Source organism: Eulemur rufifrons, chromosome 2, assembly GCF_041146395.1.
Source record: "Eulemur rufifrons isolate Redbay chromosome 2, OSU_ERuf_1, whole genome shotgun sequence".
Taxonomy (NCBI): domain Eukaryota; kingdom Metazoa; phylum Chordata; class Mammalia; order Primates; family Lemuridae; genus Eulemur; species Eulemur rufifrons.
In genome coordinates this window covers 16,577,936-16,598,981 of record NC_090984.1, presented here as the reverse complement: position 1 = coordinate 16,598,981, position 21,046 = coordinate 16,577,936, and the positions used below count along the sequence as shown (strand labels likewise).

The window sequence follows — 21,046 nt, the reverse complement described above, 5'->3', positions numbered from 1 at the left end:
GGCGGGGTGTCCTGGGCACTGCAGGTGCTGAGCGGTGTCCCTGCCTCTACCCACCCCATGCCAGGAGCACCTCTGAGTCGTGACAACCACAGATGTCCCCAGACATCGCCCCAGTGTCCCCTAGGGGCAACTGTTGTAATGTGAGTTATTGTTGGATAAAAGAACCACATTGGGTGTGGCACATAGTAGCCCCTCATTAAATTTTTTTTGCACGAGTATATGATGACTGGTCCATTGAGAAATAGAAACCAGATGGGAATTTCTTTTTTCTTTTCTTTTGTTTTTTTAAATTTTAAGACAGGGTCTCTATTTGTTGCCCATGCTAGAGTGCAGTGGCACAGTCACAGCTCACTGCTGCCTTAAACTCCTGGGCTCAAATGATCCTCCTGCCTCAGCCTCCTAAGTAGCTAGGACTACAGGTGTGTGCCACCATGTCCAGCCAATTTTTTTATTATTATTACTTTTTGTAGAGATGGGGTCTTGCTATGTTGCCCAGGCTGGTCTTAATCTCCTGGCCTCAAGTGATCCTCCTGCCTCAGCTTCCCAAGGTGCTGGGATTAAAGTTGTGAGTCACCAGACCCTGTGCCACCTGTCCTGTCCCCTCCCTGCCCTCCACTCCTCCCTCTCTCCCCTCCTCACTCTGCTCCAGCCACATGGGTCTCCTTGCTGTGCCTCCAACGCACCAGGCGAGGTCCTGCCCCAGGGCCTTTGCACGGGCTGTTTCTTCAATCTGAAACATCCTTCCCTTCTGTCTCCCCACAGCTGCCTCCATCTCATCATTCAAGATTGTATTTAAATGTCATCTTCTAACAGGGTACCTTTTGCCACGGTTATGTTAGTGTCTTGGTAGCTCTTTCTCATTTGCCTGTTTGTTCCTTGTTGATGCATTTATTTATTTATTTTGTGGGGGGCGGGGTGGGGGTGGGCACAGACAGAGTCTCACTCTGTTGCCCGGGCTAGAGTGAGTGCCGTGGCATCAGCCTAGCTCACAGCAATCTCAAACTCCTGGGTTCAAGCGATCCTCCTGCCTCAGCCTCCCGAGTAGCTGGTACTATAGGCATGCGCCACCATGCCTGGTTAATTTTTTCTATATATTTTTAGCTGTCCATATAATTTCTTTCTAGTTTTTGTAGAGACGAGGTCTCGCTCTTGCTTGGGCTGGTCTTGAACTCCTGAGCTCAAACGATCCACCCGCCTCGGCCTCCCAGAGTGCTGGGATTACAGGCATGAGCCACCTCCCCCGGCCGTTGATGCATTTATGGTCTAGCTAACTCCTTGCTTCATCCCTAGTGCCCGTGGCATATAGGAGGTGCTCCATGAGTGGGAGTTGATTAAGCACCCACTGTGTACAAGGCTCTTTCTTAGACACCAGGGACCCAGCACTGAACAAGAGAGACTCTATCCTGGCCCTTAACATGGAGGCTAGGTGGGGGATGAGGAAAAACAACAGACAAAGGCCGGGCTCGGAGGCTCACACCCTGTAATCCTAGCACTCTGGGAGGCCAGGAGTTCGAGACCAGCCTGAGCAAGAATGAAACTCTATCTAAAGCAAAACAAAACAAAACAAAACAAAAACCCCAACCGACAAGTATGCAAGCAAGAAAATTTCTAACAGTTTGGGGTTCAATGGTAACAATGGTGTAATAAGAGGTCTGGGGTGGGCTCCTCTGTGTTGGGGGAGATCAGAGAGGGTCTCTCAGTCACAAACAGTGATTATTCATGAATACGTCAACACCGAGATGGGGCGGAGGGGGAGGGGACAGGAGGGGAGTTCCAGGCAGCCGGAACAGCCAGTGCAAAGGCCCTGAGGTGGGAGTGAGTTTGGCTCAGTAAATATTTGTTGACTAAAGGAACCATAGAAGATTCGAGAAAGAACTGGTAGCTGGTCTTGGAGGGTGGGCAGGCGGTTGCCAGCTGGAATGAGTTCCTGGCACAGAACTGGCCTCCACGAAGACCTGGGCTGGTCTTCTTTGTTTTGTCCTGTCCTGGGAGAGGACAGGGCCCACCCAGGGGCCCCGGGTCAGGCTGGAACCCGACGTGTGGGAACTCTCAGGAGAAAAGGTCCCCATAAGTAGGGGAGAGGTCACAGCAGAGCCAGGTACCCCAGACTTTGGCCTTTGCCCACTGGCTGGAAAAGCACAACACACAAACGAGATAACGGTTTTCCCTCCCCCGCCCCCGCCTGCCCTGGTGTCACTGGGCCTTAACCCTGTCTGTCCGTCCTGGCCACCAATCGGTGGCCGGGGGTGGGCTGGGAGCTGCCTGGAACTATTTCAGCATCCTTTGGGGGTGGTGACAGAGCCGCAGAGAGGAGCAAGCCCGGCCAGGAGCGCTGGTGGTGGGGTCCCTGGACGTGTCCGGAGGCAGCGAGAGCAGGACATGAATGGGGCCTTGGCAGCTGGCAAGGTAAGCCCTGCCCGGTCCGGGGGGAAGAGGGGTCTAGGAGCCCCTCCCCGAGCCAACAGAGCTGGAAGGAAGCCCCCGACCCCCTTTGCACAGATGGGGAAACTGAGGCCAGAGAAAAAAGCAGTGAGCAGAATCTCACCTCCATTCTGGGGCTGCTGTTGGTTTTTCCCTCTTCTGGCTCCCCCCTGCCTCCCAGGAAGGGCACCGCGGTGGCCGGGACCTCGACAGGGGCTGGCTCCGTCTCCGGCCAGGGCCTCTCCCGGGTGCTTTTTAAAGAAATTACTTCTCGTGCCCGGGACTCTCCGTATGGCCCCACAGTTGAGATTTGGAAGTGGAGGCCCGAGCTGGAGGCTGAACTTGAGCTAGAAGGAGCTGGGGAGAGCTGTGCAGACCGGGGTGGGGAGCAGAGGGGCCGCGCGACCCCCATGCCTGTCCCTCGCGCCCTAGATGGCTTTCTCCGTCTGTCCCACGGGCCCCGCCGACAGCCTGGAGCTCCTGGATCTCCTGTTCGACCGGCAGGACGGCATCCTGTGACACGTTGAGCTGGGCGAGGACTGGGGCGGCGTCGAGGACCAGGTGAGGAGCCCACTGCACACGCCCCAGGGCCACGGAGCTCCACGAGGGCGACCAAAGCCCTTCCGAGGTCCTCCACGTGCCAGAGCCTGGCCAGACCTCTGCTCAGCACCAGGAAGTGCTTCTGGTTCATGGTGCTTGATTTTAGCAACTTATGTCTCAGGTGGCATTGACTGCTTCATACAGGTGGGGAAATGGAGGCCCAGAGAGGGGCGGTAACTTGTGCAAAGTCACACAGCAATTGGGAGTTGGGTCCAAACTTAAACTTGGGGCTCATGTCTCGCTGGCCGGGTATTTCCATGTCACATGGTTGTGTTTGAGCCTCCCGGGCAGAGAAAAGAAAGCATTAACTCTATCTTGGAGAAAGGACACCTGAGGCTCAGAGAGGGTTGGTGGTTTGCCCAGGGTCACTCAGCAATCTAAGGCACGGAGTGGATGTCCTAATTCCTAGCCCTCTTTGTCCACCCCAGCAGATGTTGCCAGGCCCTGACCCTGATGACTTCCTCAGCTCCATCTTGGGCTCGGGAGATTCAGCGCCCAGCTCCCCACTCTGGTCTCCCGCGGCTAGTGACAGTGGCATCTCCGAAGACCTGCCCTCCGACCCCCAGGACACCCCTCCACGCAGCGGACTCTCCACCACCCCAGCTGGCTGCCATCCTGCTGGGCCCTGCCCCAATTATCGTCCCAGCCCCCTCTGCCCCCCCAGGCCCCCGGGGCCAGTTGTCCAAGTGCTCGAGTCCTCGGTGGCCATAGACCTGGGTGAGTTCCGCTGTATCTCTGCCACCGTCCCCTCCTTGCTGTAGACGCATAACCGTCCTCGGAGGTGGATGCTGCATGAGCCCATTTTCCAGATAGTGCCACTGAGTCCCCACGACATTAAGTAATCAAAGAAGGCAAGGCGTCTTTGCACCTCTGTGCCTGGCTCTAGCAGACGTTCGATAAAAGTGCATGAGGTTACAGGGTCCAGGCCTCAGGGTGGTCCTCCTGCAGCTGGCAACAGGCCTTGTCAGAAGGCAGCCCGGCAGAGCAATAATGATTTATTGCCAAAGCCCTGATCCAGCACCCCGGTGGGCCATGCGGAGCCTCGGCCGGAGATACATGGCTGCTGGGACGTCCTTTGTCCCTTGAGCCTTGAAATGAGCTCTTATTGATCTCGTTGCAGAGTTGACAAAACTTAGGCTCAGAGAGGGGAGGTCACGTTCCCAAGGTCACACAGCTCCCAAGGATTCTGACCTGAAGTTCTCCAGCGGCCTGTCTACCGCATACCGGGCACCGGGAGGGGCTGGGGACCAGAGGTGAATCACACCTCATCCTGGCCCCTGGGGGAGATAAGACCCAGCTGGCTGCAAATCCAGCCTATAAGCTGGGTGATAAGAACCGCTCCCTTCTGGATAGGCAGTGGGTCCCCGGACAATGTCCAGTGCCTTCTTGTATCTTGTGGGACACAGAGAGAAGTGCCCGGTTGCATCTGGGTTTCTGTCTTACAGCAGAGGGGACACAGAGGCTGTGGTGAGGGCTGCCCGCTCCACCCCAGGCCGTGGGAAGCCCAAGCTCTGCCAAAAGTTCTAAGCACCTTGGGGTCAATCATGGCAGACTTCCTGGAGGAGGCAGGTAGAGGCTGGGGAGCCCAGGACGCCCACCCCCTGTCGTCTGACACCCTCTCTGCCTCTGTCTCCACCTGCCCCGATTAGGAACGTGGAGCCCAGGAGGAAGCCTGTACGCTGAGGAGCTGGCCGAGCCAGTGGACTTGCCCCCACGCTGCAACCTCACCGTCAAAGACCTCCTCCTTTCCGGCAGCAGCGGGGACTTGGTGAGCACCTCACCCCTCCTCCGGAGCATGGGAGCTGGGATGGCTCTGGTCACACGGACCCCCGATGTCCCCACTTCACAGTCTAGAAAACTGAGTCACAGAAAGGAGCTGTTATTTGCCGAAGGCTACAGACAATTTCAGTCCTGAGTTTACTATTTTCCGGTCTGGGGCATCTTCCACTATAATATTAGTAGTTAAAAGATAAAAAGCTAAAACTTACTACATACCTACTATATGCCAGGCATTGCTCTAAATGCTTTAAATTTATCGTCTTTAAATTTATAGCATCCCTGAAGACTGGGGCTTTTACTATCTTAATGTTACCTATGAGGAGATGGGCACAGAGAGGCTCAGTAGTTTGCCATAGGCCACACAGCTGCTGTAGCTTTGAACTCTGGGCTGGCCTGTTGGTCCTGTTGTGCCTGTTGCACACTGAGTGCCTTCTGCCCTGCCAAGGGCTTCACACACCTGACAATCCAGCTGGTGCCTGCATTTTTGCAGATAAGAAAGTCAGAGCCCAGAGAGGTTAAGCCACTAACCTGAGGTCACACAGCGTGTAAGTGGCAGAGTCAGGGTTTGAGCTCCTGTTTCTCTGATGCCAAAGTTTATTCCAATCCTCTCTAGGGAAGTCAGGGGTGCCCCTGGTGACTTGAGAGTCACGCAGTGAGCCCCAGCTCTGTGCTCAGCCTCTAGGATCTGAGGGTCAAGATGGGGAGACACACTGCTCTCGGAGGTGTACAGAGGAAGGAGACAGTCCACAGGGTCATTGTGGGTCCAGTAAGGCTTCCTGGAGGAGGCGGCACTCCAGCAGGCCTTGAAGGACGAGCAAGGAGAATGACTGCTTTGGAAATCATACCTGGCTTTTATAAATGCATCATTTTTTATATCATTGCTGTGTACGTCCTTGGAACTTGTCCCTTATCTGTTGTATATTTCTATTGTCCGCAGTCATTGCACAGCGATGAATGTTGAGGGCTTAGAACGGTACCTGGCGTAGAGTAGGTGCTCGAGAAATAGTGGATGAATGACTGCTGGTTGAAGAAAAGAAAAACCTGTCCACACGTCATTATGCACATGTGTGAGGGCAACTGCGGGATGGAGTCCCAGAAGTAGAATGGCCAGGTCACAGGTCCGTGTGCGGGTTATTTTGAGCCTTGCTGCCGATGGAGACTGTGCAGTGCACGGACTGATCATTTCTCGGATCCGATGCTTCTTTTGTTTCCTGCAGGCTGCCAGCGCCCCTGCCCCCAATGTAATTCCCCTGGTTTTTCCATAGCAGCAGCATCCCATGGCAGCCCCCCACCTGCTGCGACCTGGGACGGGGCACTGTCAGGAGTTGGTGCTGACAGAGGACGAGAAGAAGCTTCTGGCCAAAGAAGGCATCACTCTGCCCACCCAACTGCCCCTCACCAAGGTGGGTCGGGGGGACTCCTGGCCCCAGGTCTCTCCCTGTTTCCTGCAGCTACCTGCCCTGAGTCTCACCTTTAGACCCCCACCCACCCGGCCACACTGGAATGCCAGGTCCCGTCTGTCACCAGAGCCAGAAAAATCAGCCAGAAGCCCCGTCCTAAATTCAGCTCCGAGAGGGCAATTCCCAACACCCAGGGAGGAAGGCAGACTGCAGGCAGCAGCAGTTTGGGGGCAGGGACCGTCCCATGTGCCTTTCGTGCTTTGCAATTGCCTCTCTGAGACCACAGTTTACAAACTGAGTGACCTGAGGCCCACGCCTGTCCTGCAGACATGTTGTGATTTGGCTACACTGCATTTTATACACGTTTGAATTGGTTGCTAACATGTTTCTGACCAGAAGATTTCAGTAACTTGAACGTCCCCATATTCCCACACCTCCGCGTGCAACTATCGATGGCTGAGTAGCTGCTGGGCTCTCTGACTCGTCAGAATCCCCACCTGGCTGGTTTCGCTCAATGTCTTCACCTGAGTTTGCCGTTCCCCCTTGAGGACGTTAATTATCTTAACACCTGCTGGCTCCAGGGAAAGGTGTTTTTCCCGGAGATGGCCACAAGGTGGCGGCGCAGAGCCAATGCACAAAGTCTCCCAATTTTATAGGCTTGGGAACTGGGAAGACCTGTGGGAACCCAGGAGCCTTAGGAGTTTAGGGAGAGGATGGTTCAAAAAGAGCAATCCATTAAAAAAAAAAAAAAAGAGTTTGGGGAGTGGGAAGCTGGTCTTCAAGTCATTAGAAGTCTTTCCGGGTCTGGGGTGGCTCTCATAGGAAGAGAATGGGGTGAAGTTATGGGGTCAAGATAAGAGTGGGGACAGTCCACACTGATTCGGCCTCCTCCCTGGTTTCACCCGGCAGTATGAGGAGCGAATGCTGAAAAAAATCCGCCGGAAGATCCGGAATAAACAGTCAGCCCAAGAAAGCAGGAAAAAGAAGAAGGAATATATTGATGGTTTGGAGACTCGGTAAGGCTGGACTTGACATTCGGGGGGAAACTGAGGCCCAGAGAGACAGAGCAGTGTGGCTAAGATCACATTCTTTAGGTCTGGCACAATTATAGAGTTGATTTCTCTTTCTGGGAGAGACTGTTTTTCATACTGAGTGCAGGGACGGAAAGGTGCTTTGAGATGGCCCACAAGGGTGTGGGGGTCTCTTCCCCCCCTAGAATATGCAGTGCCAAGAAAGGATGATGTGTGACTCATCCTATTCTGGCTCCTGTCTGTAAAGAGGCACTTCCTTGTCTGCGCAATACTGGTGCTCAGAGCTGCCACGTCTCCCCTGGGTAGGAGGAGCAGGAAGGAGGGGAGCTTATTCTTGGCAGAACTTTTTCAACTTAAAAACCCAAATCTCACCCAATCACCTCTTTAACTCATTTAAGATACCGAGGAGACACAGGCTCTTTGTTCTTTAATAGAAACATAAAAAGCAGACCAACACTTTTGAATCCTGGAATGATTTTATTGAATGTTACAGGTCTACTTCGGTTTTCTATTTCTTCTCAAGTCAGTTCAGGATGTCATATTTTTCTGGGAAGTTATCCATTTCAAATTTATTGACATAAAATTGTTCATAGGTCTCTCCTATTATTTTTAATCTCTTCAATATCTGCAGTGACGCCCTTTTTAAAAAACTTCATGTTGTTTATTTTCTGTTTCTCTTTTATTTTCTTGATCAGTCTTGCCAAATATTCACCTATTATTCACATCAAAGAATGAGTTTCTCATTTTCCCCCACCCAATTGTGGTTTTGTTTTTCAGTGTATTCAATTCTACTGTTATCTTTATTGCATCCCTCATATATATTTTATTGAGAGGGGCTTATTCTGTTGTTATTTTGATAATTTTTAAATGTGTATGCTCAGCTCATTAAGCTGCATTAAGGCTATGCATTTTCCTCTCAGCACTGCTTTAGCTGCTTTAGCTGCATTTTGATGTGTACTATCATCATTATCATTTGGCCCTTAGGTCTTCCCCAATTTATATTATAAATTGTTCATTATCCCATGAGTTTTTGAGAGGAGGGTTTTTCAGTGAGGGGAATTTATTCTCTCTTGTGGTTGCTACATGCCTGGCCTATCTTCTGGAAAGAGACCCTAGATCCTTATGCACCTTCCTGGAGAACAAAGCACGTAATCCTAAGTGCTTCCTGTGAGAAAAAAAGTTTATAGCAGGTGCAAGAGTATCAGGCCTCAAGATGAGGATTGGTCCAAAGGTTTCTTCTGGGGCTGGGTGTGGTGGCTCACGCCTGTAATCTTAGCACTCTGGGAGGCCGAGGTGGGTGGATTGCTTGAGGTCAGGAGTTTGAGACCAGCCTGAGCAAGAGCGAGACCCTGTCTCTACTAAAAAAATAGAAAGAAATTATCTGGACAACTAAAAATATATAGAAAAAATTAGCTGGGCATGGTGGCGCATGCGTGTAGTCCCAGCTACTCGGGAGGCTGAGGCAGAAGGATCACTTAAGCCCAGGAGTTTGAGGTTGCTGTGAGCTAGGCTGACGCCACGGCACTCTAGCCAGGGCAAAAGAACGAGACTCTGTCTCCAAAAAAACAAAACAACAACAACAACAAAGGTTTCTTCTGGAAACATCACTGCCTGGGTTTGGCATTCTGCTCCCAGCCCTGGGGATGCTGCCTTGGATGAAGCCCCCCACGCTAACACAGAGATGGGGCCCAGGAACCAGGCAGATGTGGGTTCAAGTCACAGCCCTGCTGCGGGCTTGCCAAGTGACTTGGATGGGTGACTTCCCCTCTCTGACTGTAGGTTCCCCCTATTTAAAGTGGGGCCACCCAGGGAGAGGTCAGTTGAGCCAGATGGTGACAGGCATGTTCTCAATATCACTGTGCCATTGTCCCTGCAGGATGTCAGCCTGCACTGCCCATAATCAAGAGTTGCAGAGGAAAGTCTTGCACCTTGAGAAGCAAAATCTGTGAGTCCGGGTCCAGCCAGGGCAGAGGATGGGGGAGCAGACCCAGAGTCCCTTGCAGGAGATGGGGATGAAGGGCAGAGAGCCCTTGCAAGAAGGAGCAGAGAAAAGGCCTCTGCCTACAAAGGAGGCAGGCTGCACAGAAGAGGAGATTTGGACTTGGGGCCTTGAAGGATGTATAAGAGTTTGGTAGGGAAAGTGCTTCTGGTGGAGGAAATGGCTTCTGCAATTGCCAGAGGCTATGAGCATGGTGTTTTGGAGAACTGCACCTGATTCTGCACCTGCATGCATTCAGTCAATATTTATTTTGCATCTACCGTGTACCAGGCCAGGGAGGGGATGGGGCAGGTCGTGCAGGGTCTTGTGGGCCTTTGTGGGTCTGATGGGGGTTTGTGGAGCTGAAGAGGGAGAATCTGGGGCTTCCAAGAGCAGCAAGGGGCCGGGTGCAGTGGCTCACGCCTGTAATCCCAGTGTTTTGGGAGGCTGAGGTGGGAGGATTGCTTGAGGCCAGGAGTTCGAGACCAGCCTGGGCAACATAGTGAGACCCTATCTCTAGAAATAATTTTAAAAATACCTGGGCATGATGCCTGTGGTCCCAGCTGCTCAGGAGGCTGAAGCGGATCATGTGAGCCCAGGAGTTCATGGTTATAATGAGCTATGGTGACGCCACTGTACTCCAGCCTGGGCAACAGAGCGAGACCCTGTTCCGGGGGCGTGGTGGGTAGGGAAAGCAGCAGGGCCTCGCCAGCAGGATGGATGGAATTCAGACTTCAGCTTCAGAGGGGCTGGGAGCCCCCGCAAGTGGGTAGGAAGCAGAACCAAGGCCCTGCAGGCTCACCCAAGCCTGCTTGTCCCTCTAAGATCCCTCTTGGAGCAGCTGAAGAAACTCCAGGCCATTGTGGTCCAGTCTACCAGCAAGTCTGCCCAGACGGGCACCTGCATAGCTGTGAGTCCTGGCCCCAGGGTGGACGGGGGTCCTGGGCTGTCGTAGAGAGGCCTGTGGGGAGGGGGGTGAGGGCACAAGCATGGCCTCATGCCCCAGAGCGAGCACGATCTGCCACCGGGGCCTCAGTTTCCCTGCCTGTGAGAGGGAGGTGCTCACGGGGGAGGGGGAGGGACGGGGTAACCTTGCCCGCGTCTCTGCCAGGTCCTGTTGCTGTCTTTCGCCCTCATCATCCTCCCCTCCATCAGCCCTTTCGCCGCCAACAAAGCCGAGAGCCCCGGGGACTTCACGCCCATGCGAGGTAGGGCCCCCTCGGAGCCCCTGTCGTGGCTGCACTAGGGGCACCAGTCCCCTTGGCTCCCCAAGTGCCTTGGGAGCGGGGAGAGAGCCCTGCGCCCCTGTGCCCTGAGGCTGGGCGCTATGAAAAGGAGGGTGGGACCCCACCCACCCTCACCCCGTCCCTCATGGGCCCCCCACCCCTCATCAGTCTTTTCCAGAACTTTGCACAATGACGCTGCCTCCCGAGTGGCCCCCGACGCCGTGCCAGGCTCCGAGGCCCCAGGACCCCAGCCCGAGGCTGGTGGGCCCCACGGAGGGTCTCCAGGCAGCCCTGGGGTGGACTGGGGCGTCCGGGACTCGCTGGCGCGGAGCAATTCGACACAGGAGCTGGACAACTCGACCCTGGTCCTGGGCAACTCGACGGAGGAGCTGGGCCGGGCCACCCTGCTGGACTGGGTGGCGCGTGAGTCTGTCCTCAGCCCAGGACTCTCGGGGCTGGAGGCGGCAGGGGACGAGCTCTGAGCCCCGCCGGGAACGTGCTCCCAGGCCCCTCTGCCCGAGGCTGCTTGTGGGGTGCTTCAGTGGACAGTGACAGGCCGGGGAGAGGGGATGAGGTGGTGACCTCGGCGCAGAGGCCAGGAGGGGGAGGCGCGGACTCACAGCCACACACCCAGCCACTGCCTGAGGCCCCCGGCGACACAGGGCGGGGATTGGGCTTTTCACAGAGCCAGGCGCAGAAGGAAACAGACTGGAACAGACCCACACAGACGCAGCGGCACACACGCACGGGCACAGACACAACAGGTGCCCCAGCGACTCCCCCAGCCGGGTCCCCTCCCTGCCTCCGTCACACATAGGGAGGAGGAGGCGGCAGAGGCTGCAGGGACCCTGGCCCCGGAGCCACCACGGCCGGCCGCAGTGGGCGCCTTTGCTAGGACTGCCCGATCCTTAATAAAGTATTTTGACAGAACGCTGTTGTGGTGCGGGAGCGGGGTTGGGCAGGGGCTGGAGTGGAGTCTGGGGCCCCCCACGCCCCCCAGAAGGAAGGGCTGGGCCAGCCTGGCATGGGGGAGTGAGGCACGGGGCCCCCCACCATCCCAGAGCTGGAGCAGCGGCCGGGGAGACGCCAGGCGTGGCTTCAGCACCTTGGAGAGCAGCAGGGCGCCAGGAGCCCGGGGAGGCCCTGCTAGCACACCCCCAGCACTGGAAGCGCAGTGACGGCCCAAGGTCACAGCTGGGGAGGGACGAAGGCTGCGCTCTGGGCGCAGGTGCCCCGGCTGCAACTGAGCCCCAAACATACGGCCTCTCTCCTTCAGGGGCTCACAGCGTTGGGGCAAATGTTAAACAACTAGAGCCATCCAAGTCACTATGTAACTACCGACTCAGTGCAAACGCCAGCCTCCCGCGCTGGGATAAGGATTGCTAAACAAAACAAAACAGAAGAAAGAAATGCCAGCCGCTGGTATTGTCACCAACATCAGAAAACTGGCCTGATCCCTCTGGGCCTCCCTGCAGGGTGACCCCAGGCTGGCGGGCGGGATTGCAACAGAAGCACAGGCAGATGTTCCAGGGCGAGGGGCTGCGCACTCCCGCCTCTGGGCACGAGGACCCGGCACAAGTCGGGATTTACACACGTTTAGATGCAAGAAGGAAGTTCTGCTTTTATTGCATTGGAGACTTTTCTGGAGGCCGGGTGGACCCACCTCTGCCTCCCTCCAGCCCAAAGGCAGTGCCAGTCTCTCCTGTGTGTCCCATGTGGAGCTGTGGCACCCCTCCCAGGGGGGCCGTGACGTGAGGGTGGCTTAGGACAGAGTGGGGGGGTGTGAGGGGCAGAGGGGGCTGGTACCGATTTAGGCTGGAGACCCGGGAGGGTGCGGCCAGCCTCCGGGGAACACCCTGAGTCCGAGGCTGGGACGTGGCGGGGCACAGGTGCCCAGGCGGCAGCTCTGGGGGGCGGCACTTCCCCAGGTCCCCACCAGAGGCCCCCAGAGCCAAGGGAGCCGCAGCAGAGGGCGAGTCTGCCCTGAGGTCCCCGGGGACAGAGTGAGCCCATATGGAAAACAGAACCCACAGTTTGTACAAAAAGCCCCGCCCGCCCCGAGCACCCTGGTCAGCTGGGAGCCGCCTCGGCCCTGACCCTTTTGGGGGTCCTACATGGGGCAGGGCTGTCCGGCCGCTCCCGCTTGGGGCTGGCGGGCTGGGAGCCGTTGTGCTGGTCGCGGGGCTCCGCTGGGGGCTCCTGCTTGGGGTCGGCGGGGGCTGAGCCATTGAGCCGGGCGGGGGGCTCCTCCTTGGGCTCGAGCTTGGGGGTGGGCGGGCGGGGCAGGGGTGGCAGCGCCCTCTCCAGCACGCGGGGGCCGTCCCAGGCGGGGATCTCCAGCCCCAGGTGCTCCATGAGCTGGGTCATGACGTCATCTACGTAGCCGTGGATGCGCAGGTCGGCGTGGCGGTCCTGTGGGGCGGGGCATGGGTCAGGCAGGGGCAGAGGGCACGTGGGGGCCCCGGACAGGGGTGGGCTCGGGCACGTACGTGCTTGGTGGGCTGAAGGTTGACGATGACCAGCCGGCCTCCCCGGCGCTTGGTGGCGAGCGGCAGGTTCCCGCTGGGCCGGATTTGCAGGGAGGTGCCCAGGGTGATGGACAGGTCGGCGTTCCTGGGGCCAGGGAGCCTGGGCTTAGCCTGACCCCTCCCAGCCCTGGTCCTGCGACACCCGGAGCCGACCCAGGGTCCAGCTCACCTGGGCGCTCAAGGCTGGCCCCCTCCCCGCCCGGACCCGCCTCTGTAGGTGGAGTCACGGACCCAGGGCCTCATAGCTTGGCAATCCCGGTTGGAGCGCGGGATGGAGGGGTCGCTTGGCTAAAGCCTCAACTTCCTTCCTCACCTGTAAAGGGGACCTCGTGCAGCGCCCACTGGAGGCCGTGAGGTGAGGGCGATGTGTGTGCAAGCCTGGACGGGCTCATCTCCCCCAGGAAGCCCTCCCTGAGTTTGCCCCTGAGCCGCGGCCCCTGCCCGCCCCACGGGGGTCAGACCTGCTGGCCTCGTCGGCAAGAGCCAGGTCGCGGTCCGGCAGCGCGTCCTCCCAGTCCAGGATGGTGTCTCGCAGCTCGCCCCTGCGAGGAGGAAGGTGGGGGGTGTCGCAGCAGACCCGCCACCTCCCCCGGGGCCCAGGGCGCGGGGAGGGGTCGCTCACCTGCAGGCCCGCAGCCCCCTGGCCTTGGCCACGGAGCAGAGCCGACCCGTGGCCTTGAGGCCCATGCTGCCCACGACTGTGTCCCGGACGTACTGCCTGTGTCGGGGAGGGAACGGGGGACAGGGCTGGGTCAGCCCACCTGGGTGGCCCTTGTGTTTTTTTTGGCAAGATATTCTCCCAGGGAGGTACGACTGAGGGCACAGGTCCAGAATCTGAGCGCGAGAAAACATGTGACAAACCCAGGGCGAGGGGCCTTCCACAGGACAGCCCACCCACACACTGCACAGGGTCACAGCACAGGAAAGAAAGAAACGGCAGGACATGATCCTCAAGGGAGCTCAAGACATGGGACCCTGTAGGCGCGGTGGCTCACGCCTGCCTATAATCCCAGCACTCTGGGAGGCCAAGGTGAGAGCATTGCTGAGGCCAGGAGTTTGAGACCAGCCTGGGCAACATAGCAAGACCCCATGTCTACTAAAAATAGAAAAATTAGCGAGGCATGGTGGCACCTGTAGTCCCAGCTACTCGGGAGGCTGAGGCAGGAGGATCGTTTGAGCCCAGGAATTGGAGGCTGCAGTGAGCTGTGATGACACCACTGCACTCCAGTCTGGGTGACAGAGCAAGACCCTGTCTCTATTTTTTTAAAAATAATAAGTTTTGACATAATTCGACCCACAAATATACCTGGCTAAACTTTCCCCAGAGCAGGTGGGCGTCTCCCTGCTTCTGTGAGCGCCCCCAGGTGTGAATACCTGCCAGGGGGCGTGGCTCCTCCCCTGCAGGGGTGTCTCTGAGACCTGACTACAGGTGGGCCCTCCCTCTTTTAAAATTTTTCTCTCCACATTTATTTTGAAAAATTTCAAACCTACGGAAAACTTACAAGAATGGTACCGGTCTCAAAATGATCTTAATGGGGGGGTTGGGGTCGTAACCACCAGGGATTCACCATGTGACCTTCACTGGACATTGGGTTGGTGCCGGTGTCATTAGTTCAGGCGAGGTCCTACTGGGGCAGGTGGCCCTTATCGAGTGATGGGTGTGTCATGAGCAGAGGAGGAGACTCGGACACCGAGAGACGTGGTCTCCGCGTGAGGATGGGGACAAAGGCTGAAGCCACCGGCAGCAGCTAGGAAGAGGCAGGAAAAATCCTCCCCTGTGGGTTTCACAGGGCGAATGGCCCCGCAGACACCTGGATTTTGAACTTTCGGCCTCCAGAACTGAGAGGTGATAAATTTCTATTGTTTTAAGCTACTCATTTGTGGCAATTTGTATGGCAGCCCCAGGGCACTAACGCACCTGCCAAGAGGGCCACACCCGGCCTCCCCACGCCCTCTGCGTCATCACAGTGGACTCCCGGGGCCCTTGTGCAGAGCCCACCCCGGGGACTGCCTGGGGACAGCGTGGCCAAGCCCCCGCCCCAGCCCGGGTGGCACTCACCTCTTACACTTGACACATTCCTCTACAAACATGTTGCCATGGAGCTCCGCCAGCTTGTCCCTGCAGGAGGAGGAGGAAGAAGAGGCTCGGGGTGGGCCCAGTGCTGAGCCCTCCTCCTCCAGGAAGCCTTCCCTGACCTCTCAGCCACAAGACCCACCGACTCCCTCTTTCCAGCTCCTGGCTCCACTATCCACACACTGTGCATCCCGGGGCAGGTGGCCCAACCTCTCTGAGCCTGAGGAATCATGAACCCCCGGGGCTGACTCCACTTTCACAGATGGGCAGCCCATTCATTCCTTTCACAAAATGCCTGCCCCGCTCCTCCACAAGTGTGGAATTCTAATTCCCAGTTTGCAGAGGAAGCAACTGAGGCCCCAAGTGGCCGCCGAGCACGGAGGCAGAGGAACGTCAGATCCAATCCCAGCTCTGTTGCCTCCCAGCTGTGTGGCCCCAGGCAGGCCACCTAACCCCTCTGTGCCGCACAGTCCCCATCTGTGAAGTGGGACAACAATGTCCCCAACTCGTGGGATATTTTGAGGGATCAAATGATCAGGCCTGGTGGCCTCTTGCCCACGGCTGCCTGGTCACCTTCTCTGAGCTTAAATATCACCTCTGCACACAAGCCCTCTCTGACCTCCCTGTTAAAAGCTGCAACTCCCTTCCTGCCCCCCACGCTCCCCTGCTGCATTTTTAACACAGAATTGAATTCGCTTATTTAATTTGTTTTCTGTCTGTTTACCCCCAACTAGAGCGCACAGCCCAGGGGGGCAGCGAAGGGATCTGTCTGGGTCAGTCTGTCCCACCTCCAGAACAGTGAGGCATGCAGTAGGTGCTCAATGCGTAACTAAATAAATGCAACCCATTTTGCTCCTGTCTGCACACAGTCGGGGCTGGGGCGTGGAGACAATGCCCCGGTGGCCATGAGCAGTTAGATCTGCAGCCACTGGTCTAGTTAATGGCTCTGACCCGTCTTGGATCTGAGAGCGAGAGACAGAGAGACAGATCGTTTCTCAGGTACCGACATGTTGAAATAGCGGAAACCCCAGAACTTGGCCACAGTAGCAGGTGGCAAGAGCCACCTGGCCCCAGGAGAAATTGTATTCCTATGCCAAATGGTTGGAGTTAGGACTCAGGCTCATTTCAAGAGAAGGGGACAGCAGTCTCAGTTTCCCTCTATAAGCAGAAAAAATAATCCCTTCCTTGTCCCTCACCTCCGGAGTGTCCGGCTTCTCCTATGAACAACTGACCTGGCTCCAACCGGTCGCCCCAGGGTGAGGCCCGGCCAAGTGGGGCAGGGGAGGGTCACCCGTAAGATGAGGAAATCCGTCTGCCCCAGGGCACGGAGGAGTCCATGTTCAGTGTGAAATGAGTACAGACGAACGTGGGAAACCTAACAAACCGCAAACTCCACGCCCTGACAGCTCTCCCGCCACCCTCCGTGTTCCCTTGGCCCCACCTGGAGGAAGATTCTGCCTCTGGCCCCGGCAGGGACAGCCCTGGGCCGTGGGGCTCAGGAAGCTCCACACACTGGGCCAAGAAGGATTCAGAGAACTCAGGGCTGGAGTCTCCCAGGGGCAAAAAAAGGGGACCCCAAATCTCTAGATGTGTGTATGAGATGGCAACAGGTGCCAGCTCGGGTTTGTGGAGCCCCACGGAGCCACAAGTGCTTTCCTGGGCCACCCAAGGCAGTGCCGGGCTGGAGTGGGGTCTGCGTGGGGACAAGACAGGCGCGGGTGTCACCTGGGGAAGCCAGAGCGCACGTGCAGCCCGTCCACGTTCTGGCTGACGAGGAAGCGGAGGAGGCCCACGCGCTCCAGCTGCACCAGGGCCATGTGGGTCTGCGTGGGCCTCGCGCTCTCAAACGTGGTGTCAAACTTGGGGGCCAGGCCCCGCTCCTCCATGGTCCACACTCCGTGGGGGCCCCTGAAGGCAGCAGGTGGGGAGCGACACGGGAAGAGGGAGAGTTGGGAGGAACAGGAGAGAGGAACAGAAAAAGAGACAGAGAGAGAATCGGGGACAGAGAAAGAGAGAAAAAAGAAAAATAGAGGATATGGTAACTGAACCCCAACATATAGCCATGCACAGCCAGCCTAGATTCAAGACTACATTTTCCAGCATCCCTTGCAGCTAGGTCTGATCAGGTGACCAAACTCGGGCCAATAGGGTGAGAGGAATGCTGGGTGTAGGACACATCTGAAAGGGAGCCTTCCCCCTCCCCAATACCCAGGACACAACCTGCAGGATGGGTTCAGGCGCCCAGGTGTCTGTTGCTGGCAGGGAAGCCCTGGCAGGGAAGCCCTGTTCCTGGCCCTGCCTCGACCTCCCCCCCTGCTCCCTGACCTGAAGTCGGGGATGCCCGAGGCGGTGCTGATGCCAGCGCCCGTGTGGAACACCACGTTGGAGGACTCCCAGACCAGCCTCGCCAGCTCCTGCACCTTCCGTGCCAGCTCCTCTGGGGGATCAAAGATCTGTGGGGTGAGAGAGCGCAAGGGAGGGGTCAAAACACGTCCCCCAAGTAGCAATGCCAGGCACGAGCCACAGACTGAGCTGTCCTTGCTTTGCCCCAGGGAGGAGAATGGATTAGAAAAGGCAGCTTGTCCTCATGTCCCTCCTCTGCCTATAGCTCTCCATGGCTCCCACCTCCCTCAGGGTCAAAGCCTCAAGTCCTCCCTGAGCCTCCAACATACCAGGTGTGGTCCTGCCCCAGGGCCTTTGCACAGGCTGTTCCCTCTGCCTGGCATACTCTTCCCACATGACTCCCGCCCCCACCTCCCTTAGGTTTGAACTCAAATGTTACCTTAGCGATGCCCCCATCCACCACCCCAACCCCACCTGGTTTCAGTGCGGCCCCTCATCTGTCTCCTGCACTACAATGAGGAGTTGTTTTTGTCTGACTTGCTTCCTGCTGTATCCCAGGACCTAGAAAGTGCCTGGCCCACAGTAGGTGCTCAATAATTGTGGACTAAAGTTATAAGAGCAGCAGTGGAGACTGGGACTTCTGGAAGGATGCACACCAATGAGACCTCTTTTTTTTTTTCTTTCTAGAGACAGGCTCTTGCTCTGTCCCCCAGGCTGGAGTGCAGTGATGTCATCACTGCTACCGCAGCCTCCAACTCCCGGGCTCCAGCAATCCTCCTACCTTGGCCTCCCCAAGTGCTGGGATTGCAGGCGTGAGCCACCGCGCCCGGCCATCAGGGCATATTAAATGCATGACTCAGAAGGCAGGGACCAGGCTTCATGGGCTGGGGCGCTCTTTGCCTCGAGTTTGCAGAAAGGCAGATGGAGACCCAGAAGGGAACTGACTCCCCCAGAGTCCCACAGCACATGGAGGGGACAGCCTATCCCTCCCTCCCGCTCCGACTGGCTGCAGGGATCCTTCTGGCGCAGGGTCCAGGCCCCTCCCCAGCTCTCAGGACAAAGTGCCAACCCCCCAGCCTGGCATTTGAGTCCCATCCTGGCCGGGGTCTGGAAACCTCCCTGGACTGATTTCTTCTCCAAGTGTGTTTATTCCCCTCCCAGCCTCAGCCCTGCCATTCCTTCCTCCTGGAACTACATCCCCCTTCTCGCCCTCGGCCCTCCAGGCGTTCCCCGACCTGGGCTCCTCCCTCCGTCCCAGCCCAGCGGCCCCAGAGCTGGGCGCATTCGCCTCCTCGGGGCGCGCAGGGGGCGTCACTTCCCGCCCCCTCCTCACTGGGAAGTGCCTCCCATTGTCTAGCTTCAGTGCCTCCTGCTATTTTCACAATGTCCCGCTGCCGTCCGGCCCTGGGGGGGGGGGCGTGACCCCCGGGACCCCCGGCCGCGCTCACCTCCGGGAGGCCGCACTTGCCCTTGTCCGCATACGGCGACAGCCCCGCCGCATAATTCACCGACATCCTCGCAGCCCCAGCGGGAACAATAAAGTTTCCCTTGTTGAGGCCGCTTCCGCCGGAAACGGGGCGGGACAGGGAGGAAGGAGGAGCCGCGGTCCCGTCCTGCGCGGCCAGCCTCCCTTGCCAAGGCGCATGCGCCCCGTGCTGACGCTGCAGGCGCCATCTTAACTGCTGGCAGGGAGGAGCCCGCTCCCTTGTACACTGGCTGGGCCAGGCAGGTGGCTGCCCAGTGACCCAGGCGGGGAGTTGGGGCGGCCGCCCACGTGAGACTTCTCCAGTCACCCCTAAAATGAGGGACACGAGCGATCAGTGCCCCCTTAGTCGCTTTTTACAGATTAGTAAACTCCATTATGACAGTGCCAGAGAGTAGGGACCCAGGACGCCAGTCCAACGGAGGGCCTTGAATGCGGCTCTAAGTTATCTAAACATTCTGCAGGCAGGTGATGGGGATTCAGCCGGACAAGTCCTGCTCAAGGTCTTTGGGGCTGGTGGCCTTGAGGGCTCGTTTAAGAAACACGTGTTGAGCACCTACTGTGTACTGGTGTCACGCCCTGCTCATGTGGCTGGCGGTGGACACAAACATGTGACCAGGCAATGGTGACATAGTGCCATTGGGGTGCAGTGGAGACGCAGAGGGCACAGGGCAATGAGGGAACTCAGAGGAGACACCCTACCCAGGCTGGGAGCATCTGGGAAGGCTTCCTGGAGGAGCGGGCGTTGCAGCAAAGATCTGAAGAGTGAGCAGGAATGAGATGGAGGGAATGAGCTGGTTGGGGGTGACATGAGTTACAGAAAGAACGTTCCTGGTTGAGGTAACAGCAAATGCAAGGGCTGGGAGGGGAGGAAGAAAGAGCATGGCTCCTTCCAGAAGCTGAAATCTGTCCAGAGATGACAGGGAAGAGCGTCGGTGTCTTCCCGCCAGAGCCCGTTGGCCAACAGGCAGTCCAGCTGCCAGGCTGTCTCCTCCCTTGGCTCATCCCCGGCCCCCTGGGGCGGCTGCCCGCTCAGAGCTGATCGGGTGTCAGAGCAGAGCACTGGGAGCTGCCCTGCGAGCTAGCAGCCCAGCTGGGAGAGGGTAACTGGAGTCGGCGCTGGACAAGGTGGCCTGGTGCTCGGGCGGTGCAGCTGCAGGAGGTAGGGGGAAGGAGATGGGAAGGCAGGATGGAGGGTCCCCTTAGGGCCTCAGGGCCCTGAGCCCTTGTGTGTGGGAGAAAGGAGAGGCCGGTGCTGGGTCCCAGCCATGCTGAGGAGACACACAGGCACCCTGACACACACACACACACACACACACACACACGTACACGTTGTTCCCCTTGCCTGCCTTTGCCTGGCCTAGACTACATGCTCTCCCTCCTGCTGCTGGTGCTCAACATCCGGCCTGGCATCAGACCCTTAGCACTCACCATCACATCTTCCAGGAAACAGCTCCCTAAGTTTACCCAGCATTTCCCCTCCCCCAAGCCCATGGGTCCCTGCCTCCCCAGCCAACCTGTGGGCTCCTCTTTTGGGTTTCTCGTTACACCCTGCTTTGGGTGTGATTGAGTCCATTGGTCAGGGGTAGAAGAAAAAGGGCAGGGTGGGTGGTGAGTGAATGAGAATATTGACTGGAAGAGGAGTGAATGAATGAATAGAAGAGTGGATGGAAGAGTGGGTGGCTGGGTGGATGGATGGATGGTGAATGGATGGTGAGTGGGTGGGTGCATGGGTGGATGGATGATTGGTGAGTGAGTGGGTGGATGTGTGGATGGATAAAGGGGTGGTTAGATAGGTGGGTGGATAGATGGATGTATGAACAAGTGGATGGATGTATGGATTATGGACAGAGGGATGGATGGATGGGGGAGTGGAAGGGTGGATGAACAGGTAAGTGGGTGGATGGGTGAGTGGGTGGGTGGGTGGAAAGATGGATGGGGGTTGGTTAATGGGGGGGTCGATGGGTGGATGCATGGATGGATGGATGGTGAGTAGATGATGGGTGGTTGGGTGGATGGGTGGGTGGGTGGATGGATGAATGGTAGGATGGATGGGTAGGGGGATAGGTGGGTGGGTGGATGGATGGATGGGTGGGTGGGTGGATGGACGGGTGGGTGGGTGGATGGATGGACCAATGGTAGGTGGTTGGGTGGATGGGTAGGGGGATAGCTGTGTGTGTGTG

At 57.4% G+C, this 21,046-nt stretch overlaps 2 protein-coding genes across 10 annotated transcripts; one reads left to right on the top strand and one right to left on the bottom strand.

Annotated features, from left to right (window-relative positions):
* The first annotated feature begins 2,291 nt into the window (after positions 1-2,291).
* Positions 2,292-11,359, top strand: CREB3L3 (cAMP responsive element binding protein 3 like 3). Of its 4 annotated transcripts, none has more exons than XM_069480335.1 (10): positions 2,292-2,406; positions 2,892-2,982; positions 3,453-3,738; positions 4,671-4,789; positions 6,066-6,203; positions 7,110-7,216; positions 9,108-9,176; positions 10,035-10,119; positions 10,321-10,417; positions 10,604-11,359. In XM_069480335.1, the coding sequence occupies exons 3-10, from the start codon at positions 3,453-3,455 to the stop codon at positions 10,915-10,917; spliced, it is 1,215 nt and encodes a 404-aa protein (XP_069336436.1). In that variant the 5' UTR covers positions 2,292-2,406; positions 2,892-2,982; the 3' UTR covers positions 10,918-11,359. The 4 variants fall into 4 exon arrangements, with proteins under 4 accessions (XP_069336436.1, XP_069336447.1, XP_069336417.1 ...); XM_069480346.1 differs by having other exon boundaries at positions 2,725-2,982; positions 6,069-6,203; XM_069480316.1 differs by having other exon boundaries at positions 2,725-2,982.
* A 1,056-nt stretch (positions 11,360-12,415) lies between these two features.
* On the bottom strand, positions 12,416-18,918 carry SIRT6 (sirtuin 6). 6 transcript variants are annotated; one of them, XM_069497393.1, is made up of 8 exons: positions 18,829-18,918; positions 17,363-17,490; positions 16,763-16,945; positions 15,023-15,082; positions 13,586-13,681; positions 13,425-13,505; positions 12,925-13,048; positions 12,416-12,847 (listed from the first exon to the last, which is right to left on the bottom strand). In XM_069497393.1, the coding sequence occupies exons 1-8, from the start codon at positions 18,892-18,894 to the stop codon at positions 12,506-12,508; spliced, it is 1,080 nt and encodes a 359-aa protein (XP_069353494.1). In that variant the 5' UTR covers positions 18,895-18,918; the 3' UTR covers positions 12,416-12,505. The 6 variants fall into 6 exon arrangements, with proteins under 6 accessions (XP_069353494.1, XP_069353504.1, XP_069353520.1 ...); XM_069497403.1 differs by lacking the exon at positions 13,425-13,505; XM_069497419.1 differs by lacking the exon at positions 16,763-16,945.
* Positions 18,919-21,046: the final 2,128 nt, after the last annotated feature.